The sequence below is a fragment of the Amblyomma americanum genome, chromosome 10 (assembly GCF_052857255.1).
Source record: "Amblyomma americanum isolate KBUSLIRL-KWMA chromosome 10, ASM5285725v1, whole genome shotgun sequence".
In the NCBI taxonomy this organism is placed as follows: domain Eukaryota; kingdom Metazoa; phylum Arthropoda; class Arachnida; order Ixodida; family Ixodidae; genus Amblyomma; species Amblyomma americanum.
Window position 1 is genome coordinate 11,362,112 of NC_135506.1, and position 18,568 is coordinate 11,380,679.

The following is an 18,568-nucleotide window of genomic DNA, read 5'->3' on the forward strand; positions in this document are numbered from 1 at the left end:
AATTCCCAGGGAATCAACCTAGGTGGTAGGTGGGTGGGTCACCTAGGTCACGTGTCCTTGTGATATCATCACAACCTTCCCACCAAATTGTGGGCGAACTGCCCACTGCGGCAGGTGGCAGTTAATGATTGGTCACGAAGAGGAAGAGAAACCAGGGTCTCACAAGCTGCACCGGTGGCAACACTTGCCATCGCAGGCCAGTAGCACATTGCTTGGCTGCTGCACCACTGCACCAGGAATGGTACGAGTACTTACTCGGGATCTATTGATGTAAATTAGAGAATGATGAATTTCGCATAGATGACCATTAACACCATCGCGGCGTATCCTTATGGAATATTGTAAGTGTCCCTCTCAAGTTATTTTGAATGCGCACCAAAATTCATGGTAAGAATTATTGCACAAATTCATTTCACTTACTTGTTCATGTATTGTGGAGCTACACTGCGATAAAACATTTAAACCATTGCTTTACAGATGCACATCCCTGGCTCCACATAGGCACTTCCAGTTCATATTTTTACATTAAACTTGAGTACTACACAAGGCTTGTCAAATCGTTACCAAGCTAAGGATTGTCGCTGATTCATTGAAAACCTGATGCTTCGCATGCAACCATAGAAATTTCTTCCACAGACTGTCGTTTGATATATATACTGCTCTTATGAAAATGAGTCGAGGTGCGAACGAGCTAGAGCACCTTGCTGCCATTCCTCTCCTTTCAGCCGATCACAAGGCGTTCTGTGGCTTCGGGCGAGCGGCAAGTCGCCTCAGTGGCTAAATGGCTAGGGTGCTTGGCAAAATGAGCTGGAGGAACTGGGTTCAACGCGGCCACGGCGGCGTTTCAGGGGAGGCGGAACGCGAAGGCATCAGTAGCGTGCTGTGCGATGTCACTGTCCCCAGCTGGTAGAAATTCTGGATTAATTCCGGAGACGTCCACTATTTCATTCACTGACTTGTCCCTTGCGGCGCGGTTGAGATGTCCACTGAGAAGCAAGACAGTTAATAAGATCATTGCTCAAAGACAATTTTTTTTTCGAACAACAACCGCCGGTTGAAGTACTTGTAACTGGCTGTCGCAAGTAAAAGCAGTAACAGTGGGAAGTTTTCATACATACCTATATACTATGTCAAACTGAATTACATCTAGGATAAAAAAGTGCATTACTTTCGAACCTTTTTTGTTTTACCTAAACCAATGCTCGGTCACCCTCGAAGGATGCATAAGATGTTTGGATCTTCGTTCCAGCTGAAAGCTGTTGTATGACACTTTCGTTTCGGCTATAGCGAAGTAGCGCGAGTAACAAAAAATGTAACTCTCCTCTTTTCTGCAGCATTGTTAAAGGAGTAGACACCTAATTCTGGTGGCATGTTTTCTTCTCTATAATGATGCGGAAGACACTACTACGCATGAATCACCATGTGATATTCGCCTACGACCGCTAAATAATTTATAATCGAATTTTTTATGTCGTGCTGTTTCGGTTTCAACAGCCGACCGATGGCTGTGACGTCAGAGTACTGTGTCACTTGAGGCATGAAAAAAACGTCCATATAATCGCTGCTTCATCTATTTAACTTACTGCAGTGCTGAAGTCAGCCTTCAGCAAGAGCTGAAATGACAATGAATGAGGAAGCAGCGATTATATTGCAGTTTTTCATGTCTCACGTGACCTGTGAGTACACGTTGACGTCACGGTCTTCATTCGGCCATTGAAACCGAAACCAAGACAGCACGAGAAAGAAATGCGATTATAAATTATTTAGTGGATCTAAGAGAATACCAGGTGGTAATCCAGGTATAATAATGCCTTACGCATCATTACAAACAATAAAGCACGCGCCCGAAATTTAGGTGTCTTTAAGACTAGTTCAGCAGTCCCGTACGCAAAATGAAAAATTGCGGCTAAGACCTCGGTCCGCCGCTGTGGATCAGTGGTTAGGACGCTCGACTACTGATCCGGAGTTCCCGGGTTCGAACCCGACCGCGGCGGCTGCGTTTTTATGGAGGAAAAACGCTAAGGCGCCCGTGTGCTGTGCGAAGCCAGTGCACGTGAAAGATCTCCAGGTGGTCGAAATTATACCGGAGCCCTCCACTACGGCACCCCTTTCTTTCTTCTTTCACTCCGTCCTTATTCCTTCCCTTACGGCGTGGTTCAGGTGTCCAACGATATACGAGACAGGTACTGCGCCATTTCCTTTCCTCCAAAACCAATTATTATTATTATTATTACGGCTAAGACCGCAGCACCAATCAAGAAATAGACGCTCTGGAGCGGCACAATTATTAGCCTTCTCAGACAAGGTCAGCCGTACGGCACACGCTTTTGTCGATGATTACCGTTCGTTGCGCCGGCAAAACAAAACGCGACATCGCGCATGTCCGGCGGAGCGCATGTGGCTTGCTACGGAGCGCGCGGCTCGTTTCCGAATCGCCCCGGCGGCCCGCAAATGACGACAACACTTCACGTGATGCTCGTTCGACCAATGAGCAAGCGACCACACAGCGCGTCGTCCTCCCGCAAAAGCCTAGACGAGCGCCATCTTGCTCGTGAGGAGAGGTCGAAGGGCTCTCGTTTTTCGGACCGCCGGCGCGCTGCAGACGCTTCATCTGAAAGCGATCTTGAAAGACCGGGTCTGTCATCGCCGTGAACCGCAATGGAAAACAACGGCAACGCCAACAACGGCGCACAACAGGCTGCGGTCCAGCTCGAAGTCGGCGGCCCCGTACGGCCTTTCAACCCGGCATCGCACGACTTGGACCCCGGTTTCAGGCTGACGCGGTTCGCCGATTTGAAAGGATGAGGGTGTAAAGTCCCCCAGGATTCGCAAACTAAACTCCTGGAGGGACTCTTACAACTCGGCAACGGCGACGGGCCATGCCAGCAGCGGCAATATTTTCAAGTGCAGGGCCTGCCACGTTCGGGTGAGCGCCAAAAGTGGCACGATCTCGTTGCTCGCGATGCGATGTGCACTCCATCATCTCCTGTTCGCACTCCGCTGTGAAGTGCCGCTGTCGTTGAGGTCACGTGGTTTGTGCATCCTTCTGCTCATCGCAGGTTCGGGTATCGAATGCAGCTTGACACCGCTTCGGCATGGTGGACTATCTCTGGTCCAGAGCGTTGACTACTTGTACCCGCTCGTCGAAGACCCTTATGTCATGGTGAGCCATTGTCCGCTCTTTCAGCGCTGCTACGACTCGATGTTCACTTCTGTTCTGCTCTGGCTTTTCTTGTCATCATGGTTTTATTACTTGTCAAACTTCGGTTTATTCAAGATCCTTTGCAAGTTTCAAAAACTATGACACGATTATATATGTTCCGATTGTATTTTGGAACCTCCAGTTGGGTTGGAACTTGCAGTTGGTTCTTTGGCTGGACAAATGCATGTTATCTCGTAATGGGTTACTAATGGGCGCGACTTATTTTAGCGCCAGCAACTCGCATTTTACCCTGGGAATAAAAGTATGAGAAACGGGGGGGAGGGGGGGGGGGGGGGGACAACCAGTTGCCTATTTTTCTTTTATAGCTGCACACTAACTTGTATCTCGAATTTTCAAGTTCCATACGCTAATGGCTCTAGAGGACAATGGTAAACGAGTATAGCCTTTTCATCGCTGGTTGGTTATTTTGCGACATTGACATGTTTGTGACGACCCCTTTCTGCATTCCCTGACCAGAGCTCCCTTCTTAAGTGACACATTATTAAGTACTTAGCAAAGGCTGAAAGCTGCACTTTATTTTGATAATAATAATAATTGGTTTTTAAGGAAAGGAAATGGCGCGTATCTGTCTCATATATCGGCGGACACCTGAACCCCGCCGTAAGGGAAGGGATAAAGGAGAGAGTGAAAGAAGGAAGTGGTACGTAGTGGAGGGCTCTGGAATAATTTCGACCGCCTGGGGATCTTTAATGTGCACTGACATCGCATGTTAAAGCTAATAATAATTGGTTTTGGGGGAAAGGAAATGGGGCAGTATCTGTCTCATATATCGTTGGACACCTGAACCGCGCCGTAAGGGAAGGGATAAACGAGGGAGTGAACGAAGAAAGGAAGAAAGGCGCCCGTAGTGGAGGGCTCTGGAATAATTTCGACCACCTGGGGATCTTTAATGTGCACTGACATCGCATGTTAAAGCTAATAATAATTGTTTTTTGGGGAAAGGAAATGGGGCAGTATCTGTCTCATATATCGTTGGACACCTGAACCGCGCCGTAAGGGAAGGGATAAACGAGGGAGTGAACGAAGAAAGGCGCCCGTAGTGGAGGGCTCTGGAATAATTTCGACCACCTGGGGATCTTTAATGTTCACTGACATCGCACAGCACACAGGGTCCTTAGCGTTTTGCCTCCATAAAAATGCAGCCGCCGCGGTCGGGTTCGAACTCGGGAACTCCGGATCTTAAAGATCCCCAGGTGGTCGAAATTATTTCAGTTTATTTTGATCAAAATTCCTTGTGCTGATGCACTGTCCGCAGTGTTGCTATATCTGCAGTTTAAAAATTGGAAATTGGTTTTTGAGGAAAGGAGATGGGGGGCCAGTATTTGTCTCTCAACTCCGTGAAAGGAGGGAGTGAGAGAAGAAAGAGGTGCTATAGTGGAGGGCTCCGGAATAATTTCCACCACCTGGTGATCTGACACCATGCATACAGCACACCAGCGGTGATCACGTGGGGCCACAAATATTTCACAAATGTTTGTTTTTGTATGAAAAATGGATTTAAATAAATATGTTCAAAAATCGCAATAAAAAAGAGTAGTGGCATCTGGCCTTTACCCAGTAATGCCTGTGAGTAACTGTCATACTGCTTGTGCCGTTTAGGAGGTATTCACTGAGGCCGCGCTACCAAACGGTGGGAGCGTCGCTGGGGCAAACGCGCAATTTTTGGGGTTACTTCAAGCAGCTCGCGCATTGTCAAAGGCCGTGAGGTACCCAGCCTGAATTAGATCCCTCTTTGCACATTTTTAAAAGCGTCAACTTCCACTTTTCTTTGTGGAACGCTTATTGTGCATAAAGTTTGCAGCAGAATTCTGTGCCATAATTTAACCGAGCCGCCTGCTGCAACTTGGCAGCAAAACTGGCCGGCTGTACTGCACACAAGAATGTATTAGACTTTGCAGCTTTTAATATCAGTTCATAACTGTCAGCTACTCATGAAGGACACATCATGGATAACACAGCATATGATTAATTACCCATATTCCAAAACTGACGCCGCAGAAACTCATCAGCGGCCTGCAGTCCGTGAACTGCTGAAGTCTCATTGTTTCAGCAGAAAGTCAAATTGTGTCATAGCTGCTTCATTTACGCAACAAAATGGTCGAGCAAATACTGTCATGCACTCGCAGCACGAATGGCAGACATAGCGAGAATGTTTTGCAGGTTTAATTGTAGCAACGTAGCGTTGCTTCGAGTTGCTTCGAGGGCCGGTTCGCAGCAACGCGATGTGCAGCGATTCCGCTACATTCAGCAGTAACATGTCACTTTCAGCAGACAGAGATGACAAGTTAAGCTAGCTAAACAAACAGACACGTTTAACTACTCACCTCTCCAAAAACGGCACTTCGGCCGTCGGCACCCTCAGCACGGATCTTGGGCTCGCCCGCTTGTCAAGCACTTGCACCCTCTTATAGATTTGCATGCTTTAATTCCTTGGTCTGTCGGCAAACTTATGCCGTGCACAAGGCGGGCCTCAATATCGGTAAATTCAACGCACGGCAGCAGTCTTGCAGTACGTCACACATCACGCCGGCGCCTCCACATTCCTACGGGTCGACGTTTTCACAAAGTGTAACCTTTTCAGCGTGCCTGCTCTTTTCTGTTTCGCGCAGTTCACGGTGTATCCACTCAGTCACACGTTGTTACGGGTCTCACAGAAATGATCTGCAGCGAGACGCTAAATACACTCACGTTTCACACATCACAAGCAAGGTAAATGCTGCGGCCACCAACATGGCGAATGCCGCGCCCCTTGCGGATCATGTCATGCGAATACCTTCTATATCATGTACGTAGCAATTGTGCCTGGCTCTTTAGTTTCATTGAGGAAACCTTGCCATGATGCTATACAGCTCTGTTGTTCAGTTGCAGCAGCGGTGAAAAGTTGCCAAAGTTTCCAATTGGTCTATCATGAAAACTCATGCTAAGGCATGAGAGGCACAGCAGCACAATATTCAATGCAGATGTCATAAGCCCATTCACACAATAAACGTTAGATAGCTTCTTGGTGTGGTTTCTTGCAGCACTGGTTCTCACACCTTGCTAGGCAGAAATTCTAGTCATAAGGAGATGAAAAATTATGTAGAAATTCATGAGGAAAGTTGTAATAACTCTCCCTCATAATTGAAGTTGTAACCATCATAGTTGAAGGGAAGAATCGAAGAAAGAGAGGTGTCTTAGTGGAGGACTCTGCATTAATTAGTTCCCGCCACCTGGGGTCCATTAACATGCATTGACATAGCACAGTGCATGGGTGTCGGGGCATTTTGCCTCCATTGAAATGTGTCCAGCTTAGATTTGATTCCGCGACTCTCAACAGATGAACACCTTAGGTACCAAAGTGGGTGGGATCCCTGTCAGGAACACAAATGTGCAAATCGTATTAGCTCGCATAGAAATAGGGGAACCTTGTCACAATGACTGCTGATGAAATTGTTTATTGCTCATGCAGTGACTGCCTTAGTACTGGGTGAAACGCACGCAGTGAATAGAAAGAGGGCATGTCATTCATTCGTACTCTGGCCGCAGCAATGCACTTTGTGCAAGTGGAGAGGTATTATGCCGCATCCCTTGCATCATTGTACTCGTCAGCCCTGGATGTCCCATGTTTCGGTTGTCGCTGCAGAGCTTCTGGTCAATGAGCCTATGGTGACGAACAATGCAACGTGTGTTCAGACCATGACTGAAGACTTGCTACAAGTCATCACATGTATAGTAATTGCGGCAGTGCATTGAACTTACATCTTTGACGGTAGCAGTAGTACATGGGCTTTAAGGCTGCTTACACTAAAATAAAATAAAAGTGTATGTAATAATCTGGACCTGCCAGAACAAGTGCAAATTGTCACAACAGTGTTGCTTTCATAGCAAAATAATTCTCCGTTTTCTTGACTAGGTTTTACGCATTGGTGTACCCACAAAGCTAATTTACTTCGTGTCGCTCTGTTATGATGTTGATCAGCTCCCTCTGCTCACTGTTCACCAATCTTCTTTACTCCTCTGCAGGGCAAGATTGCGTGTGCCAGCATCCTCAGCGGCCTGTATGCACATGGTGTGACCGAGTGTGACAATGTGCTCCTAGTGTTGGGAGTGAGCAGTAAGCTGACGGACAAGGAGCGGGATGTGGTGTTGCCTCTGCTGGTGCATGGCTTTCAGGATGCAGCCGCACTGGCGGGCACCAGTGTGACTGGTGGACAGACTGCCCTCAACCCCTGGCTCATCATTGGCGGCTGCGCCACGAGCTGCTGCCATCCGGCAGAGTTCATCTCGTGAGTGTGCCTTGGTCATAATGAACAGCCACATGGTTGAATGCAATAGAAGACTGTTGTTGACCCGCCGCGGTGGCTCAGTGGTTAGGGCGCTCGGCTACTGATCCAACCCGACCGCGGCGGCTGCGTTTTTATGGAGGAAAAACGCTAAGGCGCCGGTGTGCTGTGTGATATCAGTGCATATTAAAGATCCCCAGGTGGTCGAAATTATTCCGGAGCCCTCCACTAGGGCACCTCTTTCTTCCTTTCTTCTTTCACTCCCTCCTTTATCCCCTTCCCTTAGGATGCTGTTCAAGTGTCCAATGATATATGAAACAGATGCTGTGCCATTTTCTTTCTCCAAAAAACCAATTATTATTATTAATAGAAGACTGTTGGCACACAACGCAGGCAAGATGAAGCATGAATGGTCTTCTTCTATGCCAATAGTCCTCTTGTGCGTTCAGCGGCGCGGACGTTCACTGCAAACCAACAACTGAAGCATTCAAGACTCTTTACTGTTTTTCTTCTTTTTACTGACTTCGAGGTCAGCACCATTGTTACCTAAATCCTCCTGTACACAGAGGTGTGAAATTTGAAAGTTGAAAAGCAGGCCAGGCATTGTCATGAATGTTTGACCAGGGTAGATATTTGGGCACATCAGTATTGTGTAGCAAGTACATTATAGCAAGTTGTGATAAATTTTTTTTTTCCTACCAAAGCAAGATTGCTGTTAGTTAATCCCAACCAGACAACCAAATCTGTTGAAATGTTTAGTGTTTTCTTTTTCCTTTTTGTATACATTGTAGTACAAAAAACACTCCATACAAATGAAGAAAATGCTCTCATTAGTTTAGAACCAGTAATGTGTGTATCTTCCTTGTTAGTCCAGTTCCTTTTTTTGCATTACAGCATATATGTTCTATATTTGCACAGCTGCAGTAATATTTGGGTTGAGGTCAGATTGCTTTTGCTTGTAGTTTTCTGTAGTTTTTAGCATTTCACATCAAAGCCATGTCCTGGCAGCATGAAGCTAGATGATGCAGGGACATGCATGATAGAAAAGTTAAAGTAGGCCCATCAAACAGCATTCCTTCAGTCATGAAAAATTCCGTGAAAATCGGAAGGTGCCATACAGTAACATTGCAAAAGAATTTTTGCCAGCGCATAAGTAGGGCAGAGATATTGAAGCTTTCACAGTTTCTTCATAGTCAGATTCTCTGCTCCATTTTCTCTCAGAATAGGTGTGCTCATGGCAGCAACTTTTCCCCCACCTATCCCTCTGCTTGCTGATCTAAACCATCTGGCGGCTGTTGGCACAGGGTCACCTGGTGCCCCTCACTTGTTGGTGCGACATTGAGCACAAGAGTAGCCATGCTTTCAGCACCATCTTGAGGGAATGTGGCACTGAGAACATTAGTTGTTGCCATTGTGACAAAGTTGTACATAAAGGACCAGGCAAGAAATAAAGGAGGAAATTTTGCATGCAAAACGTCAACAGTTTTGTTTTTTAAGAGGCATAAAGAGAAAAACCTTTAAAAGGGCGATTTTTCAGTATATTTGCCTCTTTATTTTTTTTGTAATAAACTCGAAGCGTCAATAAAAATCAGTGCACACCATTTCCTCCCCTTAAAGATGAAAAATGATGCTGCAGACTTTTAAACAGTTAACAAGATTTAGGCATACTACAGCTTTTGAATATGCATCGACTACACTGACGACCCCTCTTTAATGACAACAGTTGTTATCAAAAATTTACAGCTGCTTACCCTCAGGATATGACGAGTGGTCAGCGGTAGCTGGAGCGTGAACACAGTGCTTACTGCCACTGCCACCGATCAAACTCCAATAGCTGCAGTAGCCTATGAGTGATTGGGTGGATTCGTAGCTGAATGGTAGTGTATTTTGCATCACAGTTTCGGTTAGAGCTTCCAGTTCGAATTAGATTGCTGAGGTTGGCCTTCACCGGAGGGTGCAGCTACCCCAAGCCGGCTGCTGTATCTTTTTGCCCTGATTTTTCCTGCACTGGTTGAGATGAGACATGTGGACTGGACAACAACAATGTGAAACTGGGGAAACTAGGTTAGTACAGCTAGCATTTCAAATTAATGAGCGTGAACTTCCTGTCCTGGAATCTGACGTCTGCCCCTTTTGTGAGCACTCGGTGACCTGTTGTCATCGCAGGGCGGACAATGCTGTGGTGGGTGACGTGCTGGTGCTGACAAAGCCCTTGGGCAGTCAGGTTGCGGTGAGCGCACTCCAGTGGCTGGAGCAGCCAGAACGGTGGAACAGGGTGCGCTTGGTTGTGGGCGAGGACGACGTCCACAAGGCGTGCCACCGGGCCCGTGATTCCATGGCACGTCTGAACCGCACAGGTATACTGTGTTTTTCGGAAGGACTCTCGATTGTAAGTCGACTCAAATGTACGTCGACCACTCAATATCACATGTCAGGAAAAAAAAAGAAGGGTGTGCCTGTGGGCACATTTCAGAATGAAGTATTAATCCTAAGAGGATTCTGGTGGGGGCTAGTTGTTGCATACTTTCTACGACACAGATTGACACAGCGCAACGAAACAAGGACGAGAAGAAACACAGGACGGGCGCTGTTTTTTTTTTTTTCTCCCCCGAAACACAGGACCTCCTTGTAACACTGTTGCAAAATAAACTTCCAACTTCAACATTGCTGAGGTTGGACACAGGACCAGTGGCAAAAACACAGGACGAAACACAGCGCCGAAACACAGGACCAGCGCCCGTCCTGTGTTCCGTGTTTCTTCTCGTCCTCGTTTAGTTGCGCTGTGTCAATCTGTGAAGTATTAGTCACTGGACAACTTGTCCACACATGCATCATCGTCCTCATTAGTGCTGCCGTCATCATCCAGCAAAATCCCCACTTCGCAAACAAGCACACGCACGGTCAACATTCCGTGAAATCTCTCACTTCGCAAACAGCCGCACCACAACATCGCATGGAGCAGCTGAAAATTTTGCCTCACTGCAGCCGCCACACCTGCATCACCAGTTCCAAAGCGTCTAACTTGTGGCCCGATGCAGTTGTTCATTTCTTCAGCGTAAAGAATGACAAGCCATCTTGAATGTAGCCATGAATGAGCACCGAACGCTTACTGGCCCCAGAGCACAAATGACGATTGGTGAAGCACTATATTAAATACTTCTAAAACATGGCCGGCAGTCAAGTCAAATGCTTCAAACGGAGCCAGAGAGAAACTGTGTAAGCGACTCCGGCTCTTCCATCAGCTACCAGAACTCCCCGGAAGCAATGCCGTTCCGAGTGGCAGTGCTGCTGTTGGAACAGTGGCCCTTCCATCAACTATCGACATTTCCATGAGCGCCAAGCGTGCGGTTAAAAGTAAAGAAAAAAAAATATGAGAATACTCATGAACAAGCGCACAGAGTTACCAAATGCAACTGGGTAGAGCCGTAGAGCAAACATAAAATTGCAAACACACTGTAGCATCCCTGATATCTCGTTTGTCTTGCATTTATTTATGGTGCCATGCTTTGGTTTAAATTGTAAGTCGACCCCCCCCCCCCCCCCCCCCCCCAACTTTGGATTTCAAATTAAAAAAAATAGGTCAACTTACATTTGCTTAAATGCGGTAACAGCTAACGCATTACAGTCAAACTAGTCTTTTTTTCCCTCCACATCCTCGCGCGTACAGCTAATGCTGAAGCATGTGTCGCATCGCTAGAATATCCCTTCAGCTTTTCTGCTTGTTCACCTTTGCTCCTTGTGCAGCTGCACTCTTGATGCACAAGTACAACGCCCACGGTGCCACGGACGTGCGAGGTGGCGGCCTCCTGGGCCATGCGCAGCTGCTGGCTCGGGCGCAGAAGAACGACGTCTCCTTCGTCATCCACAACCTGCCAGTGCTGGCCAAAATGGCTGCCGTAGCCAAGGCCTGTGGCTCTACCTTCCAGCTTCTGCAGGGTTTTTGCCCCGAGACATCCGGTGAGTTGCGCACAGCTGCTGAATAACAGTAAGAGGTAGCCAGGGCAGCTTCAGCCTGGGTTGAACTCCTGTCTCCTTGGTCACATAAATGGGAACTGTGGAAAGGCTTTCGGCTTTGTCTGCTCCCCTGACACCTGGAAGGTGAAATAAAGATATAGATCTGATATGGGGCGCAACCATTGCATTTAGAAAAAGAACGTTCAGTGCTGTTGTTGTGACTGGTGGAGCTGGAAATTTGATTTAGGCTGTAAATGTTTTATTGAAAGCGGGCCAAAAGAGTCAATGTTTGAAAAACTTGGAAACTTAGTTTCTAGAACATTACAGGGTTCGTAATGAAAAGAAGGTGCTGAAAATTTTGTAGTCTGTTCATATTAGGGGCGCGGAATATTGACTCTTTCTTGTTTTTGCCCATCCTCCCTGGACTATATGAGATCTGCAGTATTGTGCAAAATAATTTCAAAGGGAGACTGGTGACAACCCCATCCAATTTTCGTTCTTTGTGAAAATCGATTCTGTGGTTCTTTCTTGCTGTGCAAGTGTGTTTTCTGTTGTGAAAGATGCATTTATTGCTGAAAAAAATTTGTTTGAAGAATTTTTCAGCCAGTTGATTTAAACTCGTGCCATCAGGACCCAAAAAAAAACGAACCCTGTGATCACTGTTTGGGAAGTGAATAGCAATATAGCCTGGTCTCTGGGATCTATGCTCAAAAAGACAGTCCTTTCATGCAACTGTGACTTAATTTTTTTAGTTAATAAAACATGCGTTTTTAGTGAAAATGCCCTCTTTGTTCATTGGAACATGGAAATCTGCTGATGCAGGGCAAGGTTCAACTTCTCCTCAATGTGTATGTAAAGTTGACAAAAAATGGCTTGCCCTAAATTATGGTGTGCGTGTCGTGTCACATGATATCTGTTTCAGTTGTTTCGGTGCAGGTTTCAGTCCTTAGCAAAAACACAGCGTAGTCATGGTGTCGTCCTCATCCACTCTAAACAACTTGATGGGGTTGTGTACAGAATATTATGATGCAGATGTGCTCAGCACTTTACAAGTAACACAATGTGAGGTGTACATATAGAGTTTGTGCAAAATATGCATAGTCATGACTCAGTCATTCTGCAGTGTAGCATGACTCAGCACTTTAATGCTTTCACATTCTCACAGTAAGTAGGCATAAGTGTCTCTGCCAAATTTTGATACTACTATTACGTTACAAATGTGCTGCATTGTAAAAGGATTTCTGGAAGTTAAGGGACCACTATCACCAATGGGACATCTGATCAACAGTGTGGAGTTTGGTGGGTCAAGGAAGGTTGGTGAAATCAGTGTAAATCTCCATATAGCGACTGGTTTTTTGCAGTTTATCTAAACTGTAAATATTTTTAAAGCTGCCTATTGCATAAAATTGAAGAAGCTTGCATTGTTTTCAAAATTATGCCTTTCCAAAGCACGCATACTTTTCAGATTCACTGTTCATAGGTAAATACTGCCATTTTTTTTTTTTTTTTTCAAAGCTATTCTCTGGAATCAACTCTGGGAACTGTTTTTCTTCTTCCAGTGGAGGTTCTTTTACAGATTTAGTTGTTAGAGAAACGTTTTAGGAAAATGTGGCCAGGGTTGGTCATGAAGAAAATTGAGAGGAGCGCTCAGGCACTCGAGCTTGGCATTGTGAGGAGGGAGACGTTATGAGGAGGTGGAATGTGTGGTTGCTCTCACAGGAAAGCACTCCACGCTGGTAGCGCCCGAGCCTGGGAGCACTTACTGTTTCAAGGAGGAGGTTGTGAGGAGGAGAGGTGCACTCATTCTTTTAGTATTCCCCTGCATCAGGGGCCCTCATCTTTTTAAGCCTTGGGCACTCCAGCAGGTTTCAAAAGGTGCTGAGGAATCCACATTTGTTTGCTTCCGTCCCTTCCTTCCTGATATGCACGTGAAAAAGGACTTGCAGAATCGTCACCCCCTCTAGGAATTCTCATATCCAGGTAATAATTTCAGAATTTTAAAAACAAAATCAACACAAGTGACAGGACACAGCAGGAATGAAGTTGGCAGGACGAGCGCAAACTAGTAGCGGTTTATTGAAGCAAACGTGACCAGGAGGTGGAGTGCTTTAAGAGCTGTCCAAGTATTGGTATTAGCCAGCATGGTGTGCTGAGTAGAATAGGTGAAGTGATGCGGTGGCATCAGAACCATCTTTCTTTAAAAATCACATTTTTTAGCATTGCAACAATGGCGCTTGCAATTCGAACTTTTTTTTTTTTTTGTCACCGCAGGTGGCCTCTTGATCTGCCTCCCCCGAGAGCAGGCAGCAGCCTATTGCAAAGACATTGAGAAACAGGAAGGATACCAGGCATGGATCATTGGCATTGTGGAAAAGGGCTGCCGGACTGCACGCATCATCGACAAGCCTCGAGTGATTGAGGTGCCCTCCAAGGACAGGGAAGGTGAACTTTGGTAGCACACCGTTGACTAGGCAAACTGTGCATCACGTGCAGTCGCTCGGCACTGCAGCAGCTGTGCCCATTCTCTGCAGCTCGGCACTGTCGTAGTTTTCCGGCAGCACAAGTCCAGCATTGATGTCCTCGTCGTCTTGCAAGACATGATCACCAACTGAGGAACGACCTGTTTGTGAGTCGGTTGTGCAATGCCGAAACCCATTTGGTGGCGGCAAGCAGCAGACTGGGGAGTTTCCTTCGTTTGACAAACTGCATCTCTCTTCGTAGTGATGGGGCTGTGCACTTTTGATGTGTATGGGATGTGCCAACAACGAGGGGTCAGGTATAGCCGTGGGGTTTTGTGTGTGGACAGCTCCTGTGCATTTTTTGTGCGCCTTTCCAGTTGCACTGCATTCACTGCCATTTTCATGTGTGTCAGTTTCTGGGCTTCCATCTTTCGCGGCACTAAGTCCTGCGCTAATCTTGCATTTACAGGCGACCACATGGTTTTTTTAAATAAGAGAAATACCAAAAGGCAAGTAATTGCTAAATTTAGGCAACAATTTAAGCATAGCTCTGAGACTTCAGTCAGCCGTACTTTTGATTGTAGCTTCCCTACAAAACTTTGTAATGTGTACATACTAGGAGCCACAGTTATGCATTGTTTTTCTGGGAAATGTGTAAATAGAAAAAGGGAGGGAACCCCACCGAGAACTGTAATGCAGGCAGTGGTGAACAAATATTTCCTAGCACATTTGTTGGCAGAGTGTGAAGCCACACAAAGAGATGGACTACCAAAGGCTAGTGCCTGGCATTGCACTGCCTCGTTTAGTTTTCCTTTCCATGTGGTAGCATTTGAGTCGAGGATTGCGTTCCAGCAAGAGAAAACTGACGCACTCTTTGTTTTGTTTTCCTTTGTGACGTTTGACTGGACTATTATCAGGTTCGTAGTGCTGCTTTTAACTGCATGACAGCCAGCTCAGAGAACTGCACATGTTCTAGTCTGCTTGTTGGCACAACAAAGAAGTTGACGAATCCGCGCATCTACTAAGACTACCGAGCAGCTCTCGGGCAACGAGTTCTTCCAGACTGCCGAGCCGCTGCTTTGGCAACCACTGCTCAAGGTACCTGTCCGCTGCGGCCAAGTCACTGCGGTGCTGGCCTCTGCTACTGCCCAACTGTTTGTTTCCAGGATCCACATGTGTTGCGGATCTGGCAGTGTATAGGGTCAAACTGTTTTCTGGTGAAAATGGGTTTCAGACTCCTCGGCCAGAAAGTGTGCGTGTGTGTGGTGTGGACTTCTATTTTTCATTTAGGATCGTGTTTAGTTTTGGGTTGGTTTTTTGGCTTTCTCGTGTCTTTTTATATTGTACTGATTGTGGCATGCTTGTCTTGCAGTTCATTCTATTTTATTTTCTTTGTGGCTGGTGTATACAAAGTTGTCCGCTTCTGAGGTAAACGAGCGAGTCATGGTCTGCGTGGACTGGCGTGGAAGGACCCCCAAGGCGGTGCTTTGTGCCATCTTCTGCACCACACGCGCATGCATTTTCAATAAAAAATCAGTCATCACGAAACGCTTTCTATGCCAGAAATTAGCTTTTTTTTAGAGTACTTTGTGTCAAGGGCTGGATGGTTCACTTCACCCTTAGCAGATAGCAAATGGCAGGAAAAATTCACTTTTCCTTGACAAGTGACAGTTTTGTGCAACACATAAACTGCCATGTACTGCTGTATAACAAGAACTTTCTTTGGACCTCTGGTATAGACTCTGCATTGTTTAATAGTCTAGAGCAAGTGGGTTGCGCGAAGTTCAATCTCGGCAGTGAATTGTACTGTTGTACATTGTATGTAAAGAAGATAACTTATTGTTAAAAAAATTGGAGGGCGCTTAAGCTTCGCCTTTAAGAGTGCAATACAACAATGTTATCGGGTCCCGGTCACATTACCTTCTCATTTGCCTGTCATGCTGTTTAGCTGCAGAGCTACCTACCTCTCATGACACAACACACTTTTTAGCCGCCGCGGTAGCTCAGTGGTTATGGCACTTGGCTGCTGACCCGAAAGATGCGGGTTCGGCCCCGGCCGCGGTGCTCGAATTTCGATGGAGGTGAAATTCTAGAGCCCCATGTACTCATTGATGTCAGTGCATGTTAAAGAACCCCAGGTGGTCGAAATTTTCGGAGCCCTTCACTATGGCGCCCCTCATAGCCCGAGTCGCTTTGGGACGTTAAATCCCCATAAACCAAACACACACATTTATACGTCCACAGCGAACTTTGTTGTTTGGTTTGATGTAGTTTAGAGGGCTTAACGTCCCAAAGCAACTCGGGCTATGAGAGACACTTCACTCTGACTTAACGCACACAGGTTGGGTCGTCGCTGCCTACCAGTCTGAAGCCCGAAGAGGTTGCGAAGGGTTGCGCCCACGCTGCCGCCCACAGGGGTGAAACCGTTGTGTTATCAACGAGCTCCACGTTCAGACCAGTTGACGTCTTCAAAGGTCTCGTCTGCCGGTCCTCTAAATTCAAATTCACAACCCCATGTGTGATGTCGATGCACATAAAGAACCCCAGGTTGCCGAAATTACCAAAGCCCTCCACTATGGCGTCCCTCATAGCCTGAGTCACTTTGACACTTAAAACTCTCATAAACTCAAACTGAACACGATCATAACACCACCTATAGTACCTCGACGCAATCTATTCGCATTTCCTTTCATCTCTACAACCTAGATGGCACTGCCTTGCCACAGCTCATGGCAGTGAATTGAAATGTTTTGTAGAATAGAAAACGTTATCGGGTCCCGTTTCAAAATTTGCATACTCATAATTACTTATGTACGCATCAATAAGCAAAGACACTTCAACGCGTCTAAGACCACAGCACATTCACTTGGTCCACCTTTATTCAGTTCGAACCAACAAGCCTTCGTAGCTTGTTCTGCACGTGCTCGCCTCGCAATCTTCACGAGATTTTGTATTTGGAGATTCTCGTGTTGCAACGCTGACACCCACTTTTCTGCGACACGGGCCCTTAGCGCCATCACGTTAAATATGCCACACGGAATATTCTAGGTGACTTTCCTGACTTCTAACCATTCATTGATAATACTGAACAGAACCATTACAATAGCAAATCATAAAAGATACTTCTCAGAAAATGCACCCAATGGTTACAGAAGATGGCACACCACGTTCGGTACTAGTGATGGTGCCTGAACACGGCGGTTCAGCAAGTCCTCATGGCGCAGTACTAGTCAACAAAGCTGGCTTCTGCTTGGAGATATTTCGCAGCGAGCTGCATTCGCTTCGTCACAACGCATGTACAGTAAAAGCTCGATGTGTTCCCAGTTAATGCGATTTCCCGGTTCGTACGCTCAAAATCGCGGACATTATAAATATCCTTTAGAGTTGCATTATATTTCTCCCGTTTAATACATTCCCGGATAATACGATTTCCCAGCTACTGCGTTTAAAATTTCGATAAACCGTGGTCGTATAATATTTTTATTGACCAACCGCACTTGTGCAAGCATACACAAGTGAGCCGGACTTGAGGGTACGCAACATAAAAAGCTAAAAATGCAACAGCAGTCACCTGCGGTGGTGGCTTTTCCGTAGTGCCGGGGTGCAAGGAGGCGAAGCATCACTCCATCACCAACAAAATAAAGAGTATTTTAGACAGCCGTTTTTGCCTGGACGCGACATGAGAAATGCTGAGGTTTATTCGCGGTGCATAAGGGCAAAAGGGCGAAGCGTCTATGAACTACAGTGATGTGCTTACATACGAGTGGGCCGAGTCTGGGAACGCCGCCTAGACGAAACGCTGCGACAGTGAGCCGCCGCGGTGGTTTCTCCGCAATAATTAGGCGCAAAGGGGAGAAGCATCCGACAATGAAGCGCTTTTGGCTACTTTCGTCATTGCAGTTACGGACCGGATGCGTTACGAATTCTTGCCCCGCTTTAGACAGCGCAAACGCGGACTGAATTCTGTGAGCACCAGAAAATCATCTGTTCCGATCTTGTGGTGGTTAGTGCGCTCGGCTACTGATCCAGAGTTCCCGGGTTTGAACCCGACCACGGCGGCTGCGTTTTTTATGGAGGCAAAATGCTAAGGCGCTCGTGTACTATACAATGTCAGTGCACGTTAAAGATCCCGAGGTGGTCGAAATTATTCCCGAGCCCTCCGTACAGCACCTTTCTTCCTTTCTTTTTTCACTCCCTCCTTTATCCCTTCCCTTACGGGCGCGGTTCAGGTGCCTGCTGATGTATGAGACAGATACTGCGCCATTTCCTTTCACCAAAAACTAATTATTATTATTATTTCGATCCTGTGGCAAGAAATACTAATCGACATTTTTATGAAATGAAAATTGTCGATTGATGTCTTTGTACCTCATTCAAGTTATATATATTTTTAAATTAACCGTTTCCCCATCATACGGTTTTTCTCGCAATTTTTTTTAATGTACCATCGAGGTTTTACTGTATTGTGCAGGTGTGCTGCATTCTGTAGCCGCACATTTGCATGTTCACTGCAGAAATGTTCACTGTACAGAGACGGCTACAAGAGATGGCTATTAGTGCAAAAGCACTGGTACGATTGTCAGAGCCAAGCAAGGATCTTGTGTGCATCTTGCAAGTGTATCGCTCGTTCTCAAAGCAACTGTGACGTCAAGTGGCAATATTTTGGCCCA

At 46.3% G+C, this 18,568-nt stretch overlaps 1 protein-coding gene across 1 annotated transcript; it reads left to right on the forward strand.

The window, feature by feature from the left end:
• Window positions 1-2,513: 2,513 nt before the first annotated feature.
• Sps1 (inactive selenide, water dikinase) lies at window positions 2,514-15,446 on the forward strand. The gene is made up of 6 exons (XM_077640789.1): window positions 2,514-2,926; window positions 3,060-3,163; window positions 7,226-7,488; window positions 9,652-9,842; window positions 11,230-11,442; window positions 13,711-15,446. Exons 1-6 carry the CDS (start codon window positions 2,659-2,661, stop codon window positions 13,893-13,895), a joined length of 1,224 nt encoding a protein of 407 aa, XP_077496915.1. The 5' UTR covers window positions 2,514-2,658; the 3' UTR covers window positions 13,896-15,446.
• Window positions 15,447-18,568: the final 3,122 nt, after the last annotated feature.